The sequence below is a fragment of the Schistocerca gregaria genome, chromosome 7, assembly GCF_023897955.1.
Source record: "Schistocerca gregaria isolate iqSchGreg1 chromosome 7, iqSchGreg1.2, whole genome shotgun sequence".
NCBI classification, from domain to species: domain Eukaryota; kingdom Metazoa; phylum Arthropoda; class Insecta; order Orthoptera; family Acrididae; genus Schistocerca; species Schistocerca gregaria.
In genome coordinates this window covers 277,902,463-277,924,192 of record NC_064926.1, presented here as the reverse complement: position 1 = coordinate 277,924,192, position 21,730 = coordinate 277,902,463, and the positions used below count along the sequence as shown (strand labels likewise).

The window sequence follows — 21,730 nt, the reverse complement described above, 5'->3', positions numbered from 1 at the left end:
GACCACCCTTTATGAAGAATGTAGAAAGAGTTAATCGTAACTGCTCTATGCGGTTTTGCTGAAATACTAATCATTTGAATCTACAAGTATGTAGTATATTTCGTGCAAAGTTGATGTTTGTTGCATGCCGCCTTAATGGTGCCACACTTTTCATGGCGAGCTGTGTTTAAACGCTATTCCGACTCGCCGCTTCGACGGAGTCGTTTCTCCAGTAAACAACGTTGTGCCACGTGCACTGTGGGCCGTGGTACCGTGATCGCATCAGCAGAGTGTGCAAACATAGCCGTCACGGAGCAAGCGCTGCCGCGGACTCGTTACACGCGACATGTTAGTAGAGGTGGGCGCTCCGACTGCTGAAGACCCAGGCGCACCACAGACATGACTGCCGACCACCAATCGGTAAGACATTCTCACTAACAGTAGCGGCTAAAACTAGTTAGTAACCATCACACGCAATAGTGGCATGACAGCTGTTCGCACTACAATGTTCATTAAGTCTAAAAAAAAATTTAAAAAGTGAAAACATTTGCATATCTATACATAAAGGTAGTATCTGTTCCCGAAAGAACAGATTCCATTGCGGACCTTGCACCTTTTCTAGAATGAAATTACGATTACATCGACACCATAGCTGCAAACAGGCGTTGATATACATCATTGGGGAGACTCTGAAAAGGTGTGCCCTAACTGGGACTCGAACGCGGGATCTCCTGCTTACATGGCAGACGCTTATCCATCTGAGCCACCGAGAGCACAGAGGATAGTGCGCCTGCAGGGACTTATCCCTTGCACGCTCCCCGTGAGACCCACATTCGCAACACGTCCACACCACAACATTCGTTGTGCGCCTAATAGATGTTTGACCTTCCAGTGCGAACGCACACGCTATGCCCCAACTCGTACGGAACTTGGTAGATTAATCTGCCACGAGTATTTATTGTGATGGGCAAACATCTATTACGCGCACTACGAATGTTGTGGTGTGGACATAGGAATGTGGGTCTCACGGGGAGCGTGCAAGAGATATCCCTGCATGAGTACTATCATCTGTGCCCTCGGTGGCTCAGATGGATAGAGCGTCTGCCATGTAAGCAGGAGATCGCAGGTTCCATTCCCGTTCGGGGCACACATTTTCAACATGTCCACAATGATAAATATCGCATGTTTGCAGCTAAGGTGTCGATTTAAGTATCATTTTACTTGCACATCTGCTAATCTATGTGGGTTAAGATTCTATGTGAGCAACAATAAAAAGGCATTATAAATGTTAAAAAAGAAATAATATAGAAACTAACCAAAAATAAAGGCAGTCTGTTTCAAACTGAACATCTTTGCCGGCCGCTGTGGCCGAGCGGTTCTGGGTGCTTCAGTCCGCAACCGCGCTGCTGCTACGGTCGCAGGTTCGAATCCTGCCTCGGGCATGGATTTGTGTGATGTCCTTAGGTTAACTTAGGTTTAAGTAGTTCTAAGTCTAGGCTACTGATGGCCTCAGCTGTTACGTCTCATAGCTCTTAGAGCCATCTGAACCATTTTGAACATCTTTGCCTGACAGTGAAAAGTACATTTTAATATTTTTCTATCATCCTCTGCTTGCTGTACCAAAGGTGGTTGAGACGTCACAACTGAAAAGTGTCCCACTCCTCCACGACGACCATCCTGAGATTCAGCTTGCGGCGAAGCTTCCAGAAACGACGTTCTGCTAATTTCAGGGGAACCAAGCGTGCTCATTTGGGGTAATCTCAGCAGATACCGCAGGCCATTCCATAGGCTTGAGCCTGCCTCCTGAGGGAAAGCGTTCACTGGGTGACGGGATACGCCCTTGCAATACCTGCTTGAATAACGAATGCCGTAGCCACACCGTTGACTGTAGATGTGGTGAGTAGGGCGGAGAATCGGAGAATCTTGTCCGATAACATCAGTCCTTGATAGCGATGGGATGCGTCCGACGTCCTTGGTTAATATCGCCTGAAAAACGATTGACACTATGGACTTCTGAACCGATACTGAAGCGTGAGCCTGGCACATAGCCGACTCCTATTGAATTGTCGCAAAGAGAGCCGTTGAGCTTAATGCCCCCATCATACTGATAGATCTCCACGACCAGTATCACGTGCCCTCATGCCGTGATGGGATTTAAAATTTAATTCAATATTTTGACCCAAAGCCTTATGATCAGGAACTTTATTCCTGCCCCTCCCCCTAGTTAATTACTGGCTGTGAACATTTACTCCGCCACCAGGAATCGAACTAACAACCTACAGATCTAGTGCCATCGATTGTAGGATGGCCTCTGCCTGGTAGTGACATGCAGTAAAGCATTCCTTCCAGTGCCCCATTCAACTGAAATTAATAACTAAAATCCAAGTAAGTTCCACGTGATTATTATTAATAGAGACAGCACTTTAATTATTTTTCGTAATAGACAATATCAGTTGGTTTGACTCAGCGTTACAGAGTTAGAAATGACTAACTTTGGAACAGATAACTACAACAAATTTAGCTGTGGTCCAAAGTAAATAAAATTTATGGAAAAGGAACATATCTGCAGCTGGAACAATAATTATGTCTGTTTCACCCAGATTTAAAATGCCACACAAGTGTATTCATTATAATTAATAACTGCGATTCATATTAATAAGTTGAATAATGTAATAAATCCCGCTCCATTTTGGTAGCTTCCCCACATGCCATTAAACAGATCTACCGCCAGAAGATGCAGACTTAGACACAAAAAGACGATGGCAAGGTGTCATGTAACTATAGGTACAGGGGGAGTGGCCGCACAGCCAAACCTGCATCGACAGCATTATCCTTAACATACCGCCCATCGGAACTTTGGGCTATTAGCTAAAAATTAGTATATCTTTTCTTTTTTTACTGATGCGCAGCTATCTGTAAAATGACGCAAGAGATCCTGGTAAAGTAAATGTTTTCGGATGCCAAAAACCATATTTTATTACTCTTCTCAACCGTATTATTAAAATTTTCTTTAACACGATAGCAGATAATAATTTTTAAATTGTTCCTATAATTGCAGGGAGGAGCTGCTCGTGGGGATGTGAAACCTAATGGATGGTCTGCCATTCCATGGAAGTTCCTGAAAATGTTGAAAAATTACTGTCTAAATACTACTATTCATGGGTTAAGATATTTTGTAGAAAAAGATCGTCATATTGTCGAGAGGTAAGTATTTTATTACACTGATTCGTAACATTAATTGTAAAAAATATAATTACTATCAACTTTTTCTAACAAGTGGATGCTGCACAGCAGGACCTTCACAATCCGAACGATTGCACTAATTAGCACACTGAGGCCATGCATTGTAGGAAAAGTCCTCCGAACCCTTTCTGTCGATCCTGATTCATAGCTTAACAATTTCCCTGAAGTGAAGTCAAGTACTTTTCCTTGCCTGTCGCTGATTGATTTGCATCCGTAACGAACTCTATGCCTCTCTATGAAGTCTTTTTCGACGGCACTGTCGTATAAAACATTCTCGGACTTCTTATCGCGTCAGTTCCAGGTAAAACCTCGAGCTTTCGAAGATTATCTCCATCCTCTGACTTTGAGTTGATCCTGACGAAGACATGGAGGTAATCGTCGAAAGCTTGCGGTTTTACCTTGAATTAACACGGCGAAATGGCTGGGAATATTTTAGACATTTTCTTCAACAGATTATGTTGAAGTGAACAAAACTGTCTGGAAATGTTTTGAGAGGATGTGGAGAGATACAACGAAAGTTTGGTGAGGGAAACAACCGTGGAAAACAGTGGCATGAAAGCACAGTAACAGTAAGGGCTGGTTGCAATTAAACTTTCGATACTTGATCCGGTGTACACTAAAAATGATCTGCCATATGAGTACTCAACTTTATAGGAATGATGTTGAGACTATGCACTCCAGAGTTTGCATTGAAAGTAGTGTTAGTGTCATGACTCGCCGTTAGGCGCTGATACAGGCAATGCGGCGTAGTGTTGAGACGCAAGCGTCAGTGTTCCTTTACACTTGCAGACAGTCAACTGAGTCTGCACAGCGAGAACACGGCTTTACTCGTAAAGCTGTTTCACCATAACGAAAATGATTGTCTGAATTTCTAAGGGACCAAACTGCTTAGGTCATCGGAGGACTCGAACCTCTGACTGTAGGGGCCGCGCAGTCAGTGACACGGCGCCTCTAACCGCGAGGTCCACCATACAACAATAACACTACTGTTCTCTGCAACGATCGACGTAATAGAGGAATACGGGAAGGTCCTCTTTGCGCACCGGGGACTGCAGAATGTGATTCGGAAGTCTGAATTAACTGGCGTTTAGAGAACTGCTACTCGGTGAGACGGCGGCCAGATGGGCCACAAATTGTTGAAGAGATTACTGTTGTCATGGCTGAGTGCTGGATACAAAGTGCGATATTCAAGCAGTACGCGAGCTGTGTCGCGAACGCTCACCATTCCATGGTCCACCATTCGAAAAGTGGTATCCTTACAAAATTCCAGGCTGTCGTGGTCCCGACATAGAGCAAAGTTGGTAACCTGGAACGTATATGTGACACGCAGTTAACAAAATTTTACCGTCTCATATGAAAACTAAAATGTATTTCTTTCAAAGGTTTATTCCTTATTTCTCTTCCCCATGTCCTTACAAATGTTCCCACGTTTCAATAACCTACGATCACTTGTTTTTCACGGAGGTCCACTCAAGTAGCGTAAGATATATTATAACCAGCGGGTAATGTGAAAGAGCTCCGTGGGATTCGCCGAGCGGTCTGCGGTGAAAGCGAAGAGATCAACGACACGGTTTGTAAGGGGATTCTCAATGAGACGCAAGGTGGTCTTATATTCCAGCATTTGTGTTGACATGTAAGTAATGTGCAGGCTGAACATGGAGGGCTCATACAGGGACCAATCTAGGCACGTGAACTACCACTGACGTTCCCAACATGATGGTAGTTACTACGCTGAGCACCTATGGAAAAGTGATTAGCCGTAAAGCTGATAAATGTGCACATTTCGCCACATATTGGCTTCCTGACAGATGCAGCAAGTCCACATCAAACTTTCCAAACGTGTCCTATCCTATATGTACATCAGCGGCTGTCATGCCATCATCATCCACAACTGTCAACCGAAGATGTCCTCAGGAAGTAGCCAAAAATAATACCACGTCCATTCCAGCTGTCTGCAACTTCGAACTACCCAATTACAGCCACTTGGGAAATATGTGCATTGGTTTACCTATCTGCTGCGCCAACAAACTCCATGCGGCAATTATGATTCGTCTGCGTGTTCTGATACGCCTGCTACCTAGTGGTGCGCTCTGTAACTACGCCACGCTGCGTACTAGTAATCGAACCTTCATAGTCCATTCACTAACAGCCGGCTGGAGTGGCCGTGCGGTTCTAGGTGCTACAGTCTGGAACCGAGCGACCGCTACGGTCGCAGGTTCGAATCCTGCCTCGGGCATGGATGTGTGTCATGTCCTTAGGTTATTTAGGTTTAATGGGTTCTAAGTTCTAGGCGACTGATGATCTCAGAAGTTAACTCGCATAGTGCTCAGAGCCATTTGAACCATTCATTAACACGTGCCATTTTTAACGCCCAGAGCATACGCGGATCATCGCTCCAAAACGAAAGATGAGATTTAATGCTTTTTCTTTCATCAGAGTGGTTCTTGGCTATACTATGTGATCAAAAGTACCCAGGCACCAGGCTGAAAATGATTTACAATTTCGTGGCGCCCTCCATCGGCAACGCTGGAATTCATTATGGTGTTGGCCCACCCTTAGCCCTGACGACAGCTTCCATTCTCGCATGCATACGTTCAATCAGGTGTTGTAAGGTTTCTTGGAGAATGGCAGCCCATTCTTCACGGAGTTCTGAACTGAGGAGAGGTATCGATGTTGGTCGATGAGGCCTGCCACGAGGTCGGCGTTCCAAAACATCCCAAAGGTTTTCTGTAGGAATCAGGTCAGGACTCTGTGCAGGCCAGTCCATCACAGAGATGTTATTGTCGTGTAACCACTCCGCCACAGGCCGTGCATTATGAACAGGTGTTCGATCGTGTTAAAAGATGCAATCGCCATCTCCGAATTGCTCTTCAACAGTGAGAATAAAGAACGTGCTTAAAACAACAATGTAGGTCTGTGCTGTGATAGTACCACGCAAAACAACAAAGGGTGCAAGCTCACAATAACAACACCGCCTCCGAATTTTACTGTTGACACTACACACGCTGGCAGATGACGTTCACTGGGCATTCGCCATACCCACATCCTGCCAATGGATCGCCACATTGTATACCGTTATTCGTCACTCCACACAACGTTTCTCCACTGTTCAATCGTCCAACGTTTACACTCCTTACACCAAGCGAGGCGTCGTTTGGCATTTACCGGTGTGATGTGTGGCTTATGAGCAGCCTCTCGACCATGAAATCCAAGTTTTCTCACCTCCTGCCTAACTGTCATAGTACTTGCAGTGGATCATGATTCAGTTTGGTATTGGTATGTGATGATGTAGATATATGTCTGTCTATTACACATTACGATCCTCTTCAACTGTCGTCGGTCTCTTCTCAGTCAGCAGACATCGTCGGCCTCCACGCTTTTGTGCTGTACGTGACCCTTCACGTTTCCACTTCACTATCACATGGGAAATAGTGAAGCTAAGAATGTTTAGGAATATAGAAATCTCGTATGCAGACGTATGACACAAATGAGACCCAATCATGTGACCACATTCGAAATCCGTGAGTTCCGCGGAGCGCCCCATTCTGCTCTCTCACGATGTCTAATGACTACTGAGATCGCTGATATGGAGTACCTGGCAGGAGGTGGCAGGACAATGCACGGAACACAAAAAACGTATTTTTTGGTGGTGTCAGGATACTTTTGATTACATAGTGTATGTTCCACGAAAGTCTGTTCAGAATTTTAAGTTCATCAGCTAAATTAAGCACTGATGTTTGCCAGCGCGTTCTCTTGATATTTGCCACGTAATACATAAGAACTACATCAGGTTATATAGTACTGAATAGTAGAGCTCAAAATAATATAAATAAAATCCACAAGGACGTGTGTTTATCCAATGCGGTTGACAAACGATGGCCGGCCTGGGTGGCCGAGCGGTTCTAGGTGTTTCAGTCTGGAGCTGAGCGACCGCTACGGTCGCAGGTTCGAGTCCTGCCTCGGGCATGTATGTGTGTGATGTCCTTAGGTTAGTTAGATTTAATTACTTCTAAGTTCTAGGTGACTGATGATCTTAGCAGTTACGTCGCATAATGCTCAGAGCCATTTTAACCTTTTTTTACCAACGATCATGATGATTGTCTTTTGAAGACGCCAGTGTGAGCAACTAAAGAGCAGAAAGAGGGTGATTTTTTCTAGCTGTTTCTGATGTCTGCAGTTTAGTACTAAATCAAATGTTTCTACAGAAAGAGTTTCGGGAGCCTACTGTATGAGAGTGCAATTGCAGCCGATTTTCTTCCGACTTGATTTACAATTATAGACATTGCTTGTTGCTTATGTTATCTAAAGTAGCTAAATATATTCTAAAACGTAGTCAATGAATATATGTGTGAATTAAAAGCCGCGCGCGATTAGCCGAGCGGTCTGAGGTGCTGCAGTCATGGACTGTGCGGCTGGTCCCGGCGGAGGTTCGAGTCCTCCCTCGGGCATGGGTGTGTGTGTGTGTGTGTTTGTCCTTAGGATAATTTAGGTTAAGCAGTGTGTAAGCTTCGGCACTGATGACCTTAGCAGTTAAGCTCCATAAGATTTCAGACACATTTGAAAATTTTTTTAATTAAAAAAGAAAAACGTACTCTCATCGCAATTTGGTGTTTCGTCCCTGAAAGTATTTGTGTGAATGTGGGGCTAGAGTGTTGTGTACCGTGTCCAGTAGCAAAACAAAGGGTTTAAAAAGCATAAAATTTAACTTAACTGAAAATTTTTAAAGAACCCTGGCACAAAAATACTCTAAAAACTTCAAAAGTGTTATGGATTGTCCCTTTAAGCTTAATACAAGTAGTAATATTTTGAACCAAGCGTCGTTGCATCGGGAGACCGTTAAGTAAATAAAATAAAAGCGTAATACATCTAAAGTGATAAAGTATGAAATTTATTTACAAACAAGCTACCTAGCAACGTAGTTAAATACAGAAAAACAACAATATCAAACCGTTGAGACTAAGTCTTAATTAATGTGCTCCGAAAAAGTTGCTGTATAGACACAACGTCAACGACGTCTGCCCACACGGGACTGCACGTTCAGGTCGCCGCATTTAGTCACGCCTGGCCGCATTCCACGCACCGCGCGACTCGCTCTTGCGGTATAACGAGGTGTGAGTTAGTGCGCTATCGTCAAACCACTGTAGCACATACGCCTCGTAAGTTATATTAATGCGTGAAACTAAGTTCGTACGTAATTACGTAAAAATATAATGCAAAATAAATAGTTAACTCTGTTCCTTAACAATTTTGGGCTGATTAAGGATGGATTCGTTTTCATGTTTTATATAATAGGTAACTATAAATTCACTAGGTACTTTGAGGTGTGGATGCAGGACGCGCAGTCCTGGAGGAGACTTTGCCAAACAGAAGTGGCTTATACCTACCAATAATGAAAGTTATGCTGTTCTAGAATGAATAGATGCTGTTAACTTCTTTTATTTATTTATTGTTCTTTTTATTTACGGAGCCGTCTTCAAACATGACGACGCATGGATCAAGATGTTACTGCTTAAAGGGGCAATACACTGTTCTTTTTTTTGTTTTTTTTTTAAAGGGTTTTTTTGTCAGGATTCTTTTAAATTTTTAATTTAAATTTTATTCCGTATGCTCTGTAGTCTTCCTACAGCCTTGTTGTGAAACCTCTAAGATACTTATCGATTATCCTGTATTTTGTACCTGTATGGCTGACTGTCACTAATTATGAAAGTAGAATAATCCTTTATTTCCAACGTGAGCAAACGCCGGTTTTACTCTGTCCAGGCACGACTGGCATTAAGTCTGCAAGCACGTCACTGCTCTCAGAGTGCTGACTGACACCGTCTGCTGCTTGCCAGGGCCTTCTGGCTGGTGTGCGTGGCCGTATCGTGGGTGTGCGCCGTGCTGCTGGTGCAGGAGGCGTGGTACGCGTTCCGCTACAACCCCATCAACTTCGTGGTGCACCCTGCAGAACCTGGCTCCGCTACGCCGTTTCCCTCAGTAATCATCTGTCCAAGGGACAACAGGCCTGTCATAGAAAAATTTACGAAAAGGTATTACATCAGTCACTACTTCTAAAATAGCCTAAATTTTAATCACGATACTACTTGCGTGAAATGTTTGATGAAAATCATAAAATAAGACCAACAGAAATTGAGGTTCAATTTCTGAACAAGTTGTCATTAAGGTTACGACACGAGGCAAAGTAACCACTAGGCGTATTACGTACATTAGAACCCAAACTACATCTGATTTTTGTAAATTGATGCTGTTCAGTACACACACACACACACACACACACACACACACACACACACACACACACACACCAAATATTTATGTCAAATGCCATAGCATAATCACTATACTTCATGAATGTTTGTTTATGCCAAGTCCTGTCCTGCCTAATCATCAGTAAACATCACCTCTGTCTTTGTATATAATACAGAGGGAATGGGAAAGTAGAAACATTCTGGAGGTAGCTAGATGTACACTTGGTTGAGTGTGCACATTTACATACTTTCTAGCTACCACAAGGGGTATGCAGAGTTTAAATTGTGTAATTTTTTTCCAATCAGCATTTACACGGGTTTGCAGGCACTTCATTTTTTAAATATTTTTTCACACTACAAAATTATTTCTGAATGCAACAATCAACCACTTCCTTATACTGAAACAGAAGCGGTATTTACGATTTCATACGCATTGGACAGTACGAATTTAATGATACGTCCTACTTCATTGTCAATAGTTCTGGAATATTATCTATTGTAAGCAGTAGGCTGTTACAGTTTGAGTAAATATTTTAAATACCTCCACCACCCAGCAAAGTTTTGACAGCTGTATCTGCCTTAATGGAACAGAAATGACAGCGCATTGGATTTTTTGGTCCATAAAGCAACGATCAATCTGTTTGTTACACTGAAGCAGAATCACTTTTGTGTAACTGACACTTTCATACTTCTCATACACTTCAAAAGCAGTACAGTGCTCAGAATCTGGAAAGCAGTCCTTGAGACACTGCATATTTTCACATTCACTTTTGAAAAAGTATTTAGATCGGTACCAAATCCAGTTACTGTATGTGAGTACTAAATATTCTTGCAAATTAAACGCAGAGCCAGCACAATATTCTTTTAGACATTGAACATTACTATCTCATTTAGCAGCACTGAGTGAAATGACTATTTTATGTACACTACTTTTGTACTACGCAGATATCTAAAAATAATGGTTCATATCACTGTTTTTTCGAAGCCAACTTTATCCCTGTTATTTACTCGTCCAAAAAAAGATCGTGCTCCTGTTGCCACTGCTGAGAAAGTCGAGTACTCCATCACTGATAGTTGCAAATCTTGAAGCTTAGTCCTTCAGTTAAGCCAGCACTACCGCTCCTGATTTGGTGTTGAGGTAACTTGCACTCAAGTTTGTGTATCGCTCCCTGATAAGCCTGGTTAAACCGCAGGACACATCAGGTAGTTGGAATTGTGGAAAGGGTCCGAAAATGAGCGGCTGTCTGTAACACTCTAACACATTTAACTTTATCTAGTTGCTAACCATTACAGCACAAATTTTCGAGCTTAACTACAGACTGAATATGTCACACGATCTTATGGCTTAAGGGCACAACCTCTTTAATTTTTAGACGGCTGAAGGCCCATTGTTCAAAACACAACTAAAAGCATACCAATTCAAACCATCGGCTATGAGCCATTAAAATACAAAGTCAAACAACAATAAGAAAAGGCAGTACAACCAGCGGCGCTCGGAAGTTTCCGGGGGTCGGTCTGCACTTGAAACCTTAACGTTCGCTTGGGGGAAGACAGGTAGTCGGCCCAACTACATCCGATCCGCCGGCAACCCGACCAAGAGACAGTCAACGGACCCACCAACAAGACGACTTGCTGTCCAGTACACAAGGAACTCCAAAGCCAAAACGTAGAAGGCGTAGCCTCCCACAACCAACTGTGCTTAAGCTGTCAAAACTATACATACGTGTAGACCAGTGACACTGTGAGGAAAGGACACTGCCAGAATTTACGTCAGCGACCAGGGCAGCTAACCGGAAAGCTGATGGGCAACAAGGCCAAAAATTCCGCTGCTGCACTTGGACTTCAAATAACCAAAATCTTGAACACTCGCTGTTGTTCACAGGAATACCCCCAACAGCCAACCGTGAAAACCAATGGCACAATATGAGCAGACAGGCTTCGGAAATTAAATCACCACTCAATTTTGATGTCCTGGGTCGGTGAGCCAGTAACCTCGTAGCAATCGGAACATCTCCCACACACTCCGACACTGCTTAGAGACCGTCGGCGGGCCCGGTCCACTGCACCGCGGAAACTCTCCTGGCTGATCCACGCCAACTGACCGACTGTAGCGCACCGGCTAGCATGAAACTATAAGCACCAGACCAAAGATAGCACAATGTGCTAACATCGATACACGCCACTGATGCCACACGTAGAAAGAGGAAGAACCACGGCATAACCACAATAACGGCGGGGAACCAAACACAGTTTAACAGTCAAGGCATAAGCCGGGGCCAGCACGGCTAACTCCCCTACTACTCGAGCGTTTAAAATCTTTCTGATCATATTGTGCATCCACCATCACATAAACGCTTGAATTTCTGAAACATGAAAGTAGCAGAATCCCTGGTTTCTTGAATTATAAGAAATAAATAATAGACAAAATAGTTAGTAGTAGTAGTAGAGCATAATAGACTTTTTCTAATTTGATGATGAACACACAGAGGACAGCAGCAGCAACGACACGAATAACTTACTTCTTCTATCAGTTGCTTGTATATGTACATACGCACCTGCTCAAGCAGCAGCTGCTTCCGTCTCCTTCCGAAAGGTTCCGACAAGAATAACTGCTTAGTGAGCAAGTCAGTACGTCTTGGAGTCTCCTGGTGTGTTGGATCTTACCAGCTTGACAAAACAGCACATGTTGCGGCCTGAAAAAGAAAATATCTCTTCGTATGCTCTCCCATCCATCCACGGGGGGAGTGGTCCACTGAGGGCCGAATTGCACTATAACTGTGTGTTCGGTGTGCGGCGGCGGTGGGGTGGGTGGACTGCTGTGGCCTGTTGTGGGGTTGTGGGCCACTGCGGGCTACGGTGGGGCGAAGCCTCTCCATCGATTCTTGGTCGCCAGTGCAATACACAATACACACACACACACACACACACACACACACACACACACACAATACATTCATTTCTCTTTCATTAACTTAATATAGCCTTGAAAACCCTACAATGTCAAGGGTTTGTTTTTATGCGAAAACCATTCATTGGTCTCCAGTGAGTCGAATTACACCAAAGTGTTATGCATTTCGTCATGACATGTCGTCATCTGCAGGAGACACTACAGTTTCGTGAGCTGCACTGGATACTCTCATGCATTACACATACTCGTAATTTGCGCCCTGATCCCAAAATGTTACACGTCTTTACAACAGCTCAAAGACAAAAAGAGCGCGAGCACCCCGTTCCAAAAACAAATTAACGTGCCAGTTTACAAGAAGACTCTCTCCCAAGCAGCTCATCTCAACAATAACACGTTATTTAATATTGACTCCTCTAATGGAGAAAAGAAGCGTCTTACTTTCATATAGAACATAGTACAACAGTTTCACATACAGTGAGCAGAAATTACATTTGATTATAATTACTTAAAATCATAACATACGGCACTGTACACAGTTTCTAAAAGGTAGAAACAAACAACCAGCATACAGTAAATCACCGGTAGACAAGCCATTTGCAACAGAGTATTATTTAGTCATATAATAAGAAGTTTAATCTGCTAAAAGAAAGGATTTGCTACTTTTATTATATACTTTAAAGATTTTTAAATACTTCAATTTTTACTCATCTGGATTTTGTCAATCGACAGTTTATCGTAACCTAATTACATTTCAATACAGCAGTTTGCTCTCGCACCAGTTTGCGCTGAGAATCTGACATGAGTTGTATAACAAAAAGTTTAATCCTTAAAAATGAAGGATTTGTTATCTTTATGACACAATTTAAAACTTTTTAACAAATCCAATTTTTCTCATTTCTTACAGTATTCGCCAATCGATGGTGCTTGTTGTTACACTATTGGATGTGCTGTCACATGGCTGCGCTATGCATTTAATAAAAGGAACTTTACATTTTGATCGTTAGAGTACAGTATGTAAAATTAAATACATCTGTGGTAAATGGCTGTCTGTGTGTGATTTACTGCGTGCTGATTATTTGTTTGCACTTTTTGGTCTTTGTGATTAATACTGCGTGTTGTGATATTATTATTAAATGCAGTTTTTGGTCTCTGTATGTAGAACTGTTTTACTATGTTCTGTTTGAAACAAAACATTTCTTGTATCCACTGAGGACTGAATACAGTGAATACAGACCATTGGATTACTGTTGAGATGATCTGCTTAGCGGGAAGTATTCTTGTAAGGTGGCAGGTTAATTAATTTGTTTTAGAATGGGGGCATTTTCTGGTTTTGAATTGTAATGAAGACATGAAATTTTGTTTCTTTCTTTATTATAATTTCATGCCCCTGCCCCATATGGACAGGGGAAAGCTGGCAGTGTCACAAGCAGCCACTCTTCAGCCATTGGATTACTGTTGAGATGATCTGCTTAGCGGGAAGTATTCTTGTAAGGTGGCAGGCTAATTAATTTGTTTTAGAATGGGGGCATTTTCTGGTTTTGAATTGTAATGAAGACATAAAATTTTGTTTCTTTCTTTATTGTAATTTCATGCCCCTGCCCCATATGGACAGGGGAAAGCTGGCAGTGTCACAAGCAGCCACTCTTCAGCCGAGTGGCTTCGCAAAAAAAAGAGGAACTCATACATAAAGAGAGAGAAAAAAAGGGAGACATGACAATACAGTAAATGGAGATTATAGAAGTTAAAATATACACTAATACGGGGACATTCCCTGGGGGACAGTTAAAAAGTCGACATAATGTTAAAAGAACACAGTTGGCAATTCATGGGGAACTTAAAATACACTGCACTTTAACACAAGTTAAAAGTCGGCCACAGTATAAAAAACACACAGAGCAAATGCTTAAAAAAACACTGTAAATGACACATAAAAAACTACTGTAAACGACAAAGTACACACAAAGAATAAAAACCACTGGTAGAGACCTGCCGAAGGATGGGTTGTGGGAGTGGAGGGAAAAAGAAGGGAGGAAGGTGGGGTGGGGGAGGGACTGGGGGATGGAAGGAAGCGGAATAAAGGGGAGGCAGGTCTCGCATCAAGAGGCAGGAGACGGTCAGGGCGGGAGATGAAGAGGGGAGGCAGGAGGGAGCACAGAGATACAGAAGGGGGACACAGAAAAATGAGGGAGGTGGGGTGTAGGAGGGAGAAAAACCGCCCAGAGGAAGGAGAGGGGAGAGGGAGCCCTGAGGAGTAGTGGGGAGGAAGGTGGGGTCAGAGTTAGTAGAAGGGGTACATGTCAGGTCGAAGCTCATCATCCAGTCATCCTGGGGGGAGGGGGGTAGGTGCTGGAAGTTGCAGTGCAAAAGGAGGTGGAGGGTGTGGAGAGATGGCAGGACACAACGGCAAAAGCGCGACAATGGGCTGGGATGGAGAGAAAGGGGGACACCAGGGGGTGGGGGGGTGGGGGGGGATAGAGTCGGCAGACGATGTACAGGGTGTAGATATGTTCGAGGGAAAGAAGATGGTATGGCAAGGGGATGAGGTTGCAGATGATGCACATGGGGCGCAGAAGGCAGATACGGAAGGCGAGGCAGACTGCATGGCGTTCCAGGATGTGGAGGGCCTTATAGAATCTGGGAGGGGCGGAGATCCAAGCGACACTAGCATAACAAAGGATGTGGCGGATCAAGGATTTGCTCATGAAAACCAAGCGTTGCATGTTGTACCACAATACAGCGAGACCTTCAGAGGTGGTGGTCCAGACTTCTGTACACACCAGTACCTCTAATACCCAGTAGCACGTCCTCTTGCATTGATGCATTCATGGCATACTATCCACAAGTTCATCAAGGCACTGTTGGTCCAGATTGTCCTACTCCTCAACGGCTTTTCGGCGTAGATCCCTCAGAGCGATTGCTGGATCACAGCGTCCATAAACAGCCCTATTCAATCTAACCCAGGCATGTTCGATAGTGTTCATGTCTGGAGAACATGTTGGCCACTCTAGTCGAGCGATGTCATTATCCTAAAGGAAGTCATTCACAAGACGTGCACGATGGAGGTGCGAATTGTCGTCCATTAAAAGGAGTCCCTCTCCAATATACTGCCGATATGGCTGCGCTATCGGTGGGAGAACGGAATTTACGTATCGTTCAGCCGTTATGGCGCCTTTCCTGACCACCAGTGGCGTGCATCGGCCCCACATAATGCCCCCCAAAACAGCAAGGAAACTTCACCTTGCTGTACTCGCTAGACAGTGTGTCTAAGGCTTTCAGCCTGGTCGGGTTGCCTCCAAATACGTCTCCGATGATTGTCTCGTTGAAGGCATACGTGACACTCATCGGTGAGCGGTCCGTTCGGCATGTTGCTGGGCCCATCTGTACAGCGCTGCATAGTATTGTGGTTTCAAAGATGGACCTCGCCATGGACGTCGGGAGTGATGTTGCGCATCATGCAACCTACTGTGCATAGTTTGAGTCGTAACACGAAGTACTGTGGCTGCACGAAAACCATTATTTAGCATGGTGGCACTGCCGTCAAGGTTCCTCCGTAGGTAGCCGTCATCCACTGCAGTAGTAGCCTTTGGGAGGCCGGAGCGAGGCGTGTCATCGACAGTTCCTGTCTCTCTGTATCTCCTCCATGTCCGAACAACATCACTTTGGTTCACTCCGAGACACCTTCACACTTCCCTTGTTGAGAGCCCTTCCTGGCACAAAGTAACAAATCGGACGCCATCGAACCGCGGTATTGACAGTCTAGGTATGGGTGAACTACAGACAACACATGCCGTGTATCTCCTGCCCGGTAGAATGACAGGTTCTGATCGGCAGTCGGACCCCCTCAGTCTAGTAGACGCTGCTCATGCATGGTTGTTTACATCTTTGGGCGGCCTTAGTGACATCTCTGAAAAGCCAAAGGAACTGTGTCTGTGATATAATATCCACAGTCATTGTCTGTCTTCAGGAATTCTGGGAAATGGGGTGATGCAAAACTATTTTTGATGTGTGAATTTTTAAGATATATTTCTTAAACTTCTGTGACAAAAAATGTTATAATATGCAAAGGTCATGTATAGAAATGGCTAAATAGCTTTAAAATTTTCAGGTCCTGTGATGATATGATGTGCTCATGTTTCTTGTATGATGGAGAAATTCAACTTTATCACGATTGTTCTGCTTCGTGTTGCCCAATCTACCGTTCCTGATATCTCTTCTGGGTGTGTGTGTAGTTATTTGACAGCATAGTTTCTTTTTCATTCAGAATAAATGCAAAATAAAAGCGTTTAAGTTGAAATTATTGGACCACCTGTTCTCGTTCTGATTACACCCCTTTATAAATGAGTGAAGCAACTAATATCTTCCCAGAAATATTCAAATATAGAGCACGTGTGAGTGCTATGCGATCTTAAGAGGTGTGACGCATCAGTGAGGAACACGATGTGCTGAGTGACACCTTAAGTTTTGTTTTTACACATTTCACAGAATGTATCAACAAGAGCTTGCGGCAGCGCTCCAGGAGTCCTCCTATTTAGCTGGGGGGTAACTTGCTTGCCTGCTATGCGCTGGGCCCGAGTTCAATTCCCTACCATGTTAGAGATTTTTTCCGCTCGAGGGCCGGTTTTTGTGCTACCCTCATCATCACTTCATTCTCATCATCGGCCGCAAGTCGCCCAACGTGGCGCCGACTCAAATAAGACTGGAGCATCCCGGCCAACAATGCCATACGATCATTCCATTTCAGCACTCAGGGTGTCATACTAATTTCCAATTTGTGTGTACGGAAGAGAAACGTGGAAAAACACGAGAAACAACTGACTGTATTTTAAAAGTGTTGCAACAGAACGATGTTAAAAATGAGTCAAACATTGAAACTACTTAATAGAAAAGCACAGCGGCCATACCGAATGTAATGAGCAACAATTTTTAATTTTTTTACTTTTTACTTTTTAGAGAAATTTAGTAAATCATCTCAATAGAAATAGTATAAATCACTTTCCAGCATAGTTTTTATTTCTTTGCACCCATTTCCCCATCATTCTCCAAGATTTAAAACACCCTTACACTAGTGTTCCGTTCCAGCTTCCCGAAGACACCTACACAATGCTTGCCAAACATCCTCTATCATCTCGCTTTGTTGACCTCACTTCTGTTCCTTAACAGAACTGAAAAGACAGTAGTCAGAAATATCTCACCCAAATGTTCTGATCTTCTGCGCAGTGGCACGAGCAGTGTTGCAAGTAATATTGTATTCTTAACGAAAACAGTGCGGGGGGGGGGGGGGGGGGGGGAGCGGGGGGGCTCACCTGAAGAAGATTCCATAAGTTGGAGCATCGCGCAGCCTTCTTGCACTGATTGTCCTCGGCATGCAAATGTGTTCTGATCCACACTTTGCTGTATTTCTATGGGTTGCACAGATGCAGCGGAGACCCCACAACTGAAATAAAGAGGAAAGATTGCAAACTGAAAGCGGAATCCACAATGTTCATAAATAAGTCCATGGTGCTGGTGCCTCTTTAGCAGTCTAATGTACGAACAGACAGTTTCTTGTCACAATCAATTCTAATTTCAGGACTTGAAGAAAATGAATACCGACCGCCGTAATTTTACTGATTATCTTATTTGACTAAAAGTTTCTGTGCCTCATTGGTACCATCTTCAGGTTCATGAATGAACGGACACAGCCAAACTTACAACAGACTTATGTGATATGCAACACCAGCTGTCACTAATTAAAATAAATTATTCACATATATGGGTTAGTAAAAAGTATGAAGAGAGAGATCAAAGATACCCAGACGGCAAAGTAAAATGTATGACGTACAGCGTTCGTCACAGTATTCTCATGTATCCATTAACTGCATCAATGAAAACCGCTTAAAGTACAATGCTAACATAATATTGCACAATAAAAAGTAAAAGTTCTCATATTTTAGTAATTAGAGCAATCTTCAGTGAAAAATACGCTATTACATGTACTATAAGGCATTAGAATCACAGCTACATACTACAAAAAAAGAAAATACGCTTTCGATCTTAGGCTCTTACTATGACCTAAACGCATTGTTACTTTCAGGTTGTTTGCTTTTTCTAACGGTTATCGTATTCTTTCATACTTCAAATACAGTTCTGGAGTTAGTTTTCCTTACTCCTTTCTCGTGTTTTATGCTTTCATTATTCCTGCTTCTTATTTTTCTATATTTAAACATTGAGACAGATTTTTTGTATTCAGGACGTTTAAGTACGACCACTGCATGTCTGCATGTGACACCACTGTTTGTACGACATTATTCAGTGTATTTTTAGGTTAAGGTATCTCTAATTGCTACAGTATGAGAACTTCTACTTTATTTCGTAAGTTATGTTAGCATCATGTTTTAAGCGGTTTTTGAAAATACAGTTAATGGGCACGTGATAATTCTGTGGCCAGTGTTGTGTGTAATGCGTTATACTTCACCGTCTTGGAGTATTGATCTCTCTTCTTATACTTTTTAGTAATGCATGTGTATGGTTAATTTATTTTAAATAACGAGAACTGATATTGCGTATCAGAATTGTCTATTGTAAGCCTGATTTTGCCGATTTATACAGGGGTCTGAAGATGGTGTCAATAAGATACCGGAACTGTTTGTCAGATTAGATAATTTATAAAATTACGGCTTTCCGTTATATTTTCGACAAGCCGCAGTCCCATTCTATTTACGCTAAGTGGAACTAGAGTTGATTTCAAGTTTTCAAGAATGTACTCTCGACTATTATCAAAAATAACCTCTGAAACCTGCTCTTACATTTGAAAAAGCGATCATATATTTTTCTTTGACTTTTCTCTCTTCTAGCCTTCAGCTTACAATGTCACAGGGCCATTTTTTACTATTCAGTCTACCAGTCTCTTTCATGAAGGGTCTGAATTCTTCACTGTCATTCTAAATTAACGTTTGCTTGAAATTGTCAATAAAGCTCTGACAGAACTGTTTCCTATCAATTTGGTTAGTCATTCTGCTTGATTATCTTCTGGGAACCAATGAAAAGTCTTTAAAGCACACTCCTGAAATAGCTTCCTTAACTTTATTCGTGCAAGCACCACTCATTCCTTCAATTGTTCAGTAATTCTTATTGACCTCGTAATGTTTCTAGATGATGGGTGCATGTTAGTCCCGTTGTTTGGGAAGTACTGAGGCAGGATATTACTATCTTCAAGGACGCTACAAAGCATTGCAAGTTTGCATACGAACTCGCGACATGATAGTGTTTTCTGTAACCCCTTATGAGCGGATACTATTCTCTTCAACAGCGTCACAAAACAGTGCAATGTTTCATAGGAACATACGACCTGGTAGGGTTTTTCTTAACCTCTTCAAATATTCCCTTACATTTAATTTTCTTGTTGTCATTAGAACGTGCATCCAAAACCTGGCAAGTCTTCCACGCTGCTTTCACTGCTCTGAAGCTTGAGGCTACCCAGTGCGCTGAGAATATTTCAGGTATCTTCAAAGTTCTGCACCTGACTCTTGTGCAACAACTGACGGTTCATGTTGCACAATGATGGTATCACGCATACAGCTTGTTACGAAAATGTTGATATGATTCAAACCCAGAACCTCTTCAACTGAATGAGCAATCCCTAATCCAAATCGGTGGCACAAACAATGCCATTTGAACAGTTTGTTACCTGTACTTGAGTCGTTCTAAAACATTTGAATTCCTAGCTAGCATTACACCATCACTACATGTTCCAATCAAACTGTCATTCAAACAGATTGAAGACAAATATTCTGTGACAAATATTTTAAAACTTCAGTCCCTACGTTTTTGCGTTTGCTTTTTAAAGATCAGTGACATCCGGGAAGAAGGCGTTTCCTTTACCATCCCTAACTTCTGAGCTTAAATACACTATTCAAATAGACTGTGAAGCCACCGATGTAGACACATCAATGAATACAGAGATCTTGTAATTTTTCGATATTACGGATCATAGCGTACGCAATGCAATCTGTGATGTTCACACAACTGAGATTACTGTACAGTATTTCGTTCATGTGGAGACCATTTTGAATTTGCAAATCTGCAAGCTTGTGAAAGACTAAATATGGTCTGTTTTTCTTTGCTGCAAAGTATGCTGTGCGAAACACTCTCTTTACACTTCGAAAAATGGCTTTATCCTGCTCAGTTACTCGTCCTTCTAGAACACTGTCGCCTCTCGTTTTTCCTTGTCTGGAAGCAGTTAAATGGGTTTCTGAATTCCTATGTTTATTATTCTTTTCTCTCAATGATATTTGGGATTGATCACTTCCACAAACTGGGCCCACCGAAATACAACTCCGTTCTTTAGAAATTCACATTTCCTATGTCATACTCATTTTTATATTCTGCACTGAGCACACCAGCTTACCTTACCTAAACATCACCCAAGCGTATTTCGTCTTAAATTCCCTCCACATACTATTATTCCAGGAAACAGGATTACCAATTGCGTTTTGAAAATTCAAATAACAATGAATTGCATCACATGATTGCCTTTTATCTTCAACAATTCCCTTTCCGATGTTACTATTCTTACACGATGTATATGGGTCCGTATCAGTTTCTCATGGTTTCGAACCACGCAGAACATCTTCTGCAGCTGAAAACCTGGATCTAGATTTACCGAAATAATCTGCTATACCAATCGACTGTACAAGGTTTCATACTTGAAAGAAACGTCTTTCAATTGCTAGCACAATTTATAGACTTCTCTTAAAACATAATAAACCGGGCATTAAAAGAGCGAAGCTACATTTAGAGTCGCAGAAGTCAACAGAACTGTCTGCTACAATGCCTATAACTTCACTGAGAAGAAAAGTAAACCTCTGTTAGTTCTGTAAGTAACGAAAGTAGTGTTCTGTAATAAGAAAATGTTCTCCATATGAAGTACTGTAGGGATGATGTATTCCTCGGGAAAAAGTTGTGGGGACAACAGTAGCCCTCCAATACGGCCCTGGTTGCAGGATAACCGTCGGGCAGCACTTACTGTCTGTGCGGGTTCAAGAAAATCTGAATCTTTCCTTGTTACATTCCGTGGATGCAGTTCGAGGGCGACCGCTACTAGGCTTATCACGGATACACGTGTTTCCATCTGTGAAATACTTCACTCATCTTGCAGGCGGTCATATTCATAGGCACAGTAATGTCTGAGGTGAATTTCAGCAGCTCATTGTCCTCTTTCACAAGGGATTCAATGAGACCACCCTGCCAAGAACAAACAATGATGTCTGTCATTTTGGAATTATTGCCTGTCATGATGTTGCAATGTGGCATCATGTTGTGTGAAGCCAGTAGTTTGTGATCCTGCAGCCTTTTTGTTACATTGCTGGAATTT

The 21,730-nt window shown here is 42.6% G+C and overlaps 1 protein-coding gene across 1 annotated transcript in view; it reads left to right on the top strand.

The window, feature by feature from the left end:
• Positions 1-378: 378 nt before the first annotated feature.
• LOC126282369 (sodium channel protein Nach-like) overlaps positions 379-21,730 on the top strand; it is a 49,952-nt gene continuing 28,600 nt past the window's right edge. Inside the window, exons 1-3 of the mRNA XM_049982028.1 lie at positions 379-399; positions 3,038-3,183; positions 9,057-9,251. Of these exons, the coding sequence (XP_049837985.1) occupies positions 379-399; positions 3,038-3,183; positions 9,057-9,251 (362 nt within the window). The remainder of the gene's footprint in view (positions 400-3,037; positions 3,184-9,056; positions 9,252-21,730) is intronic.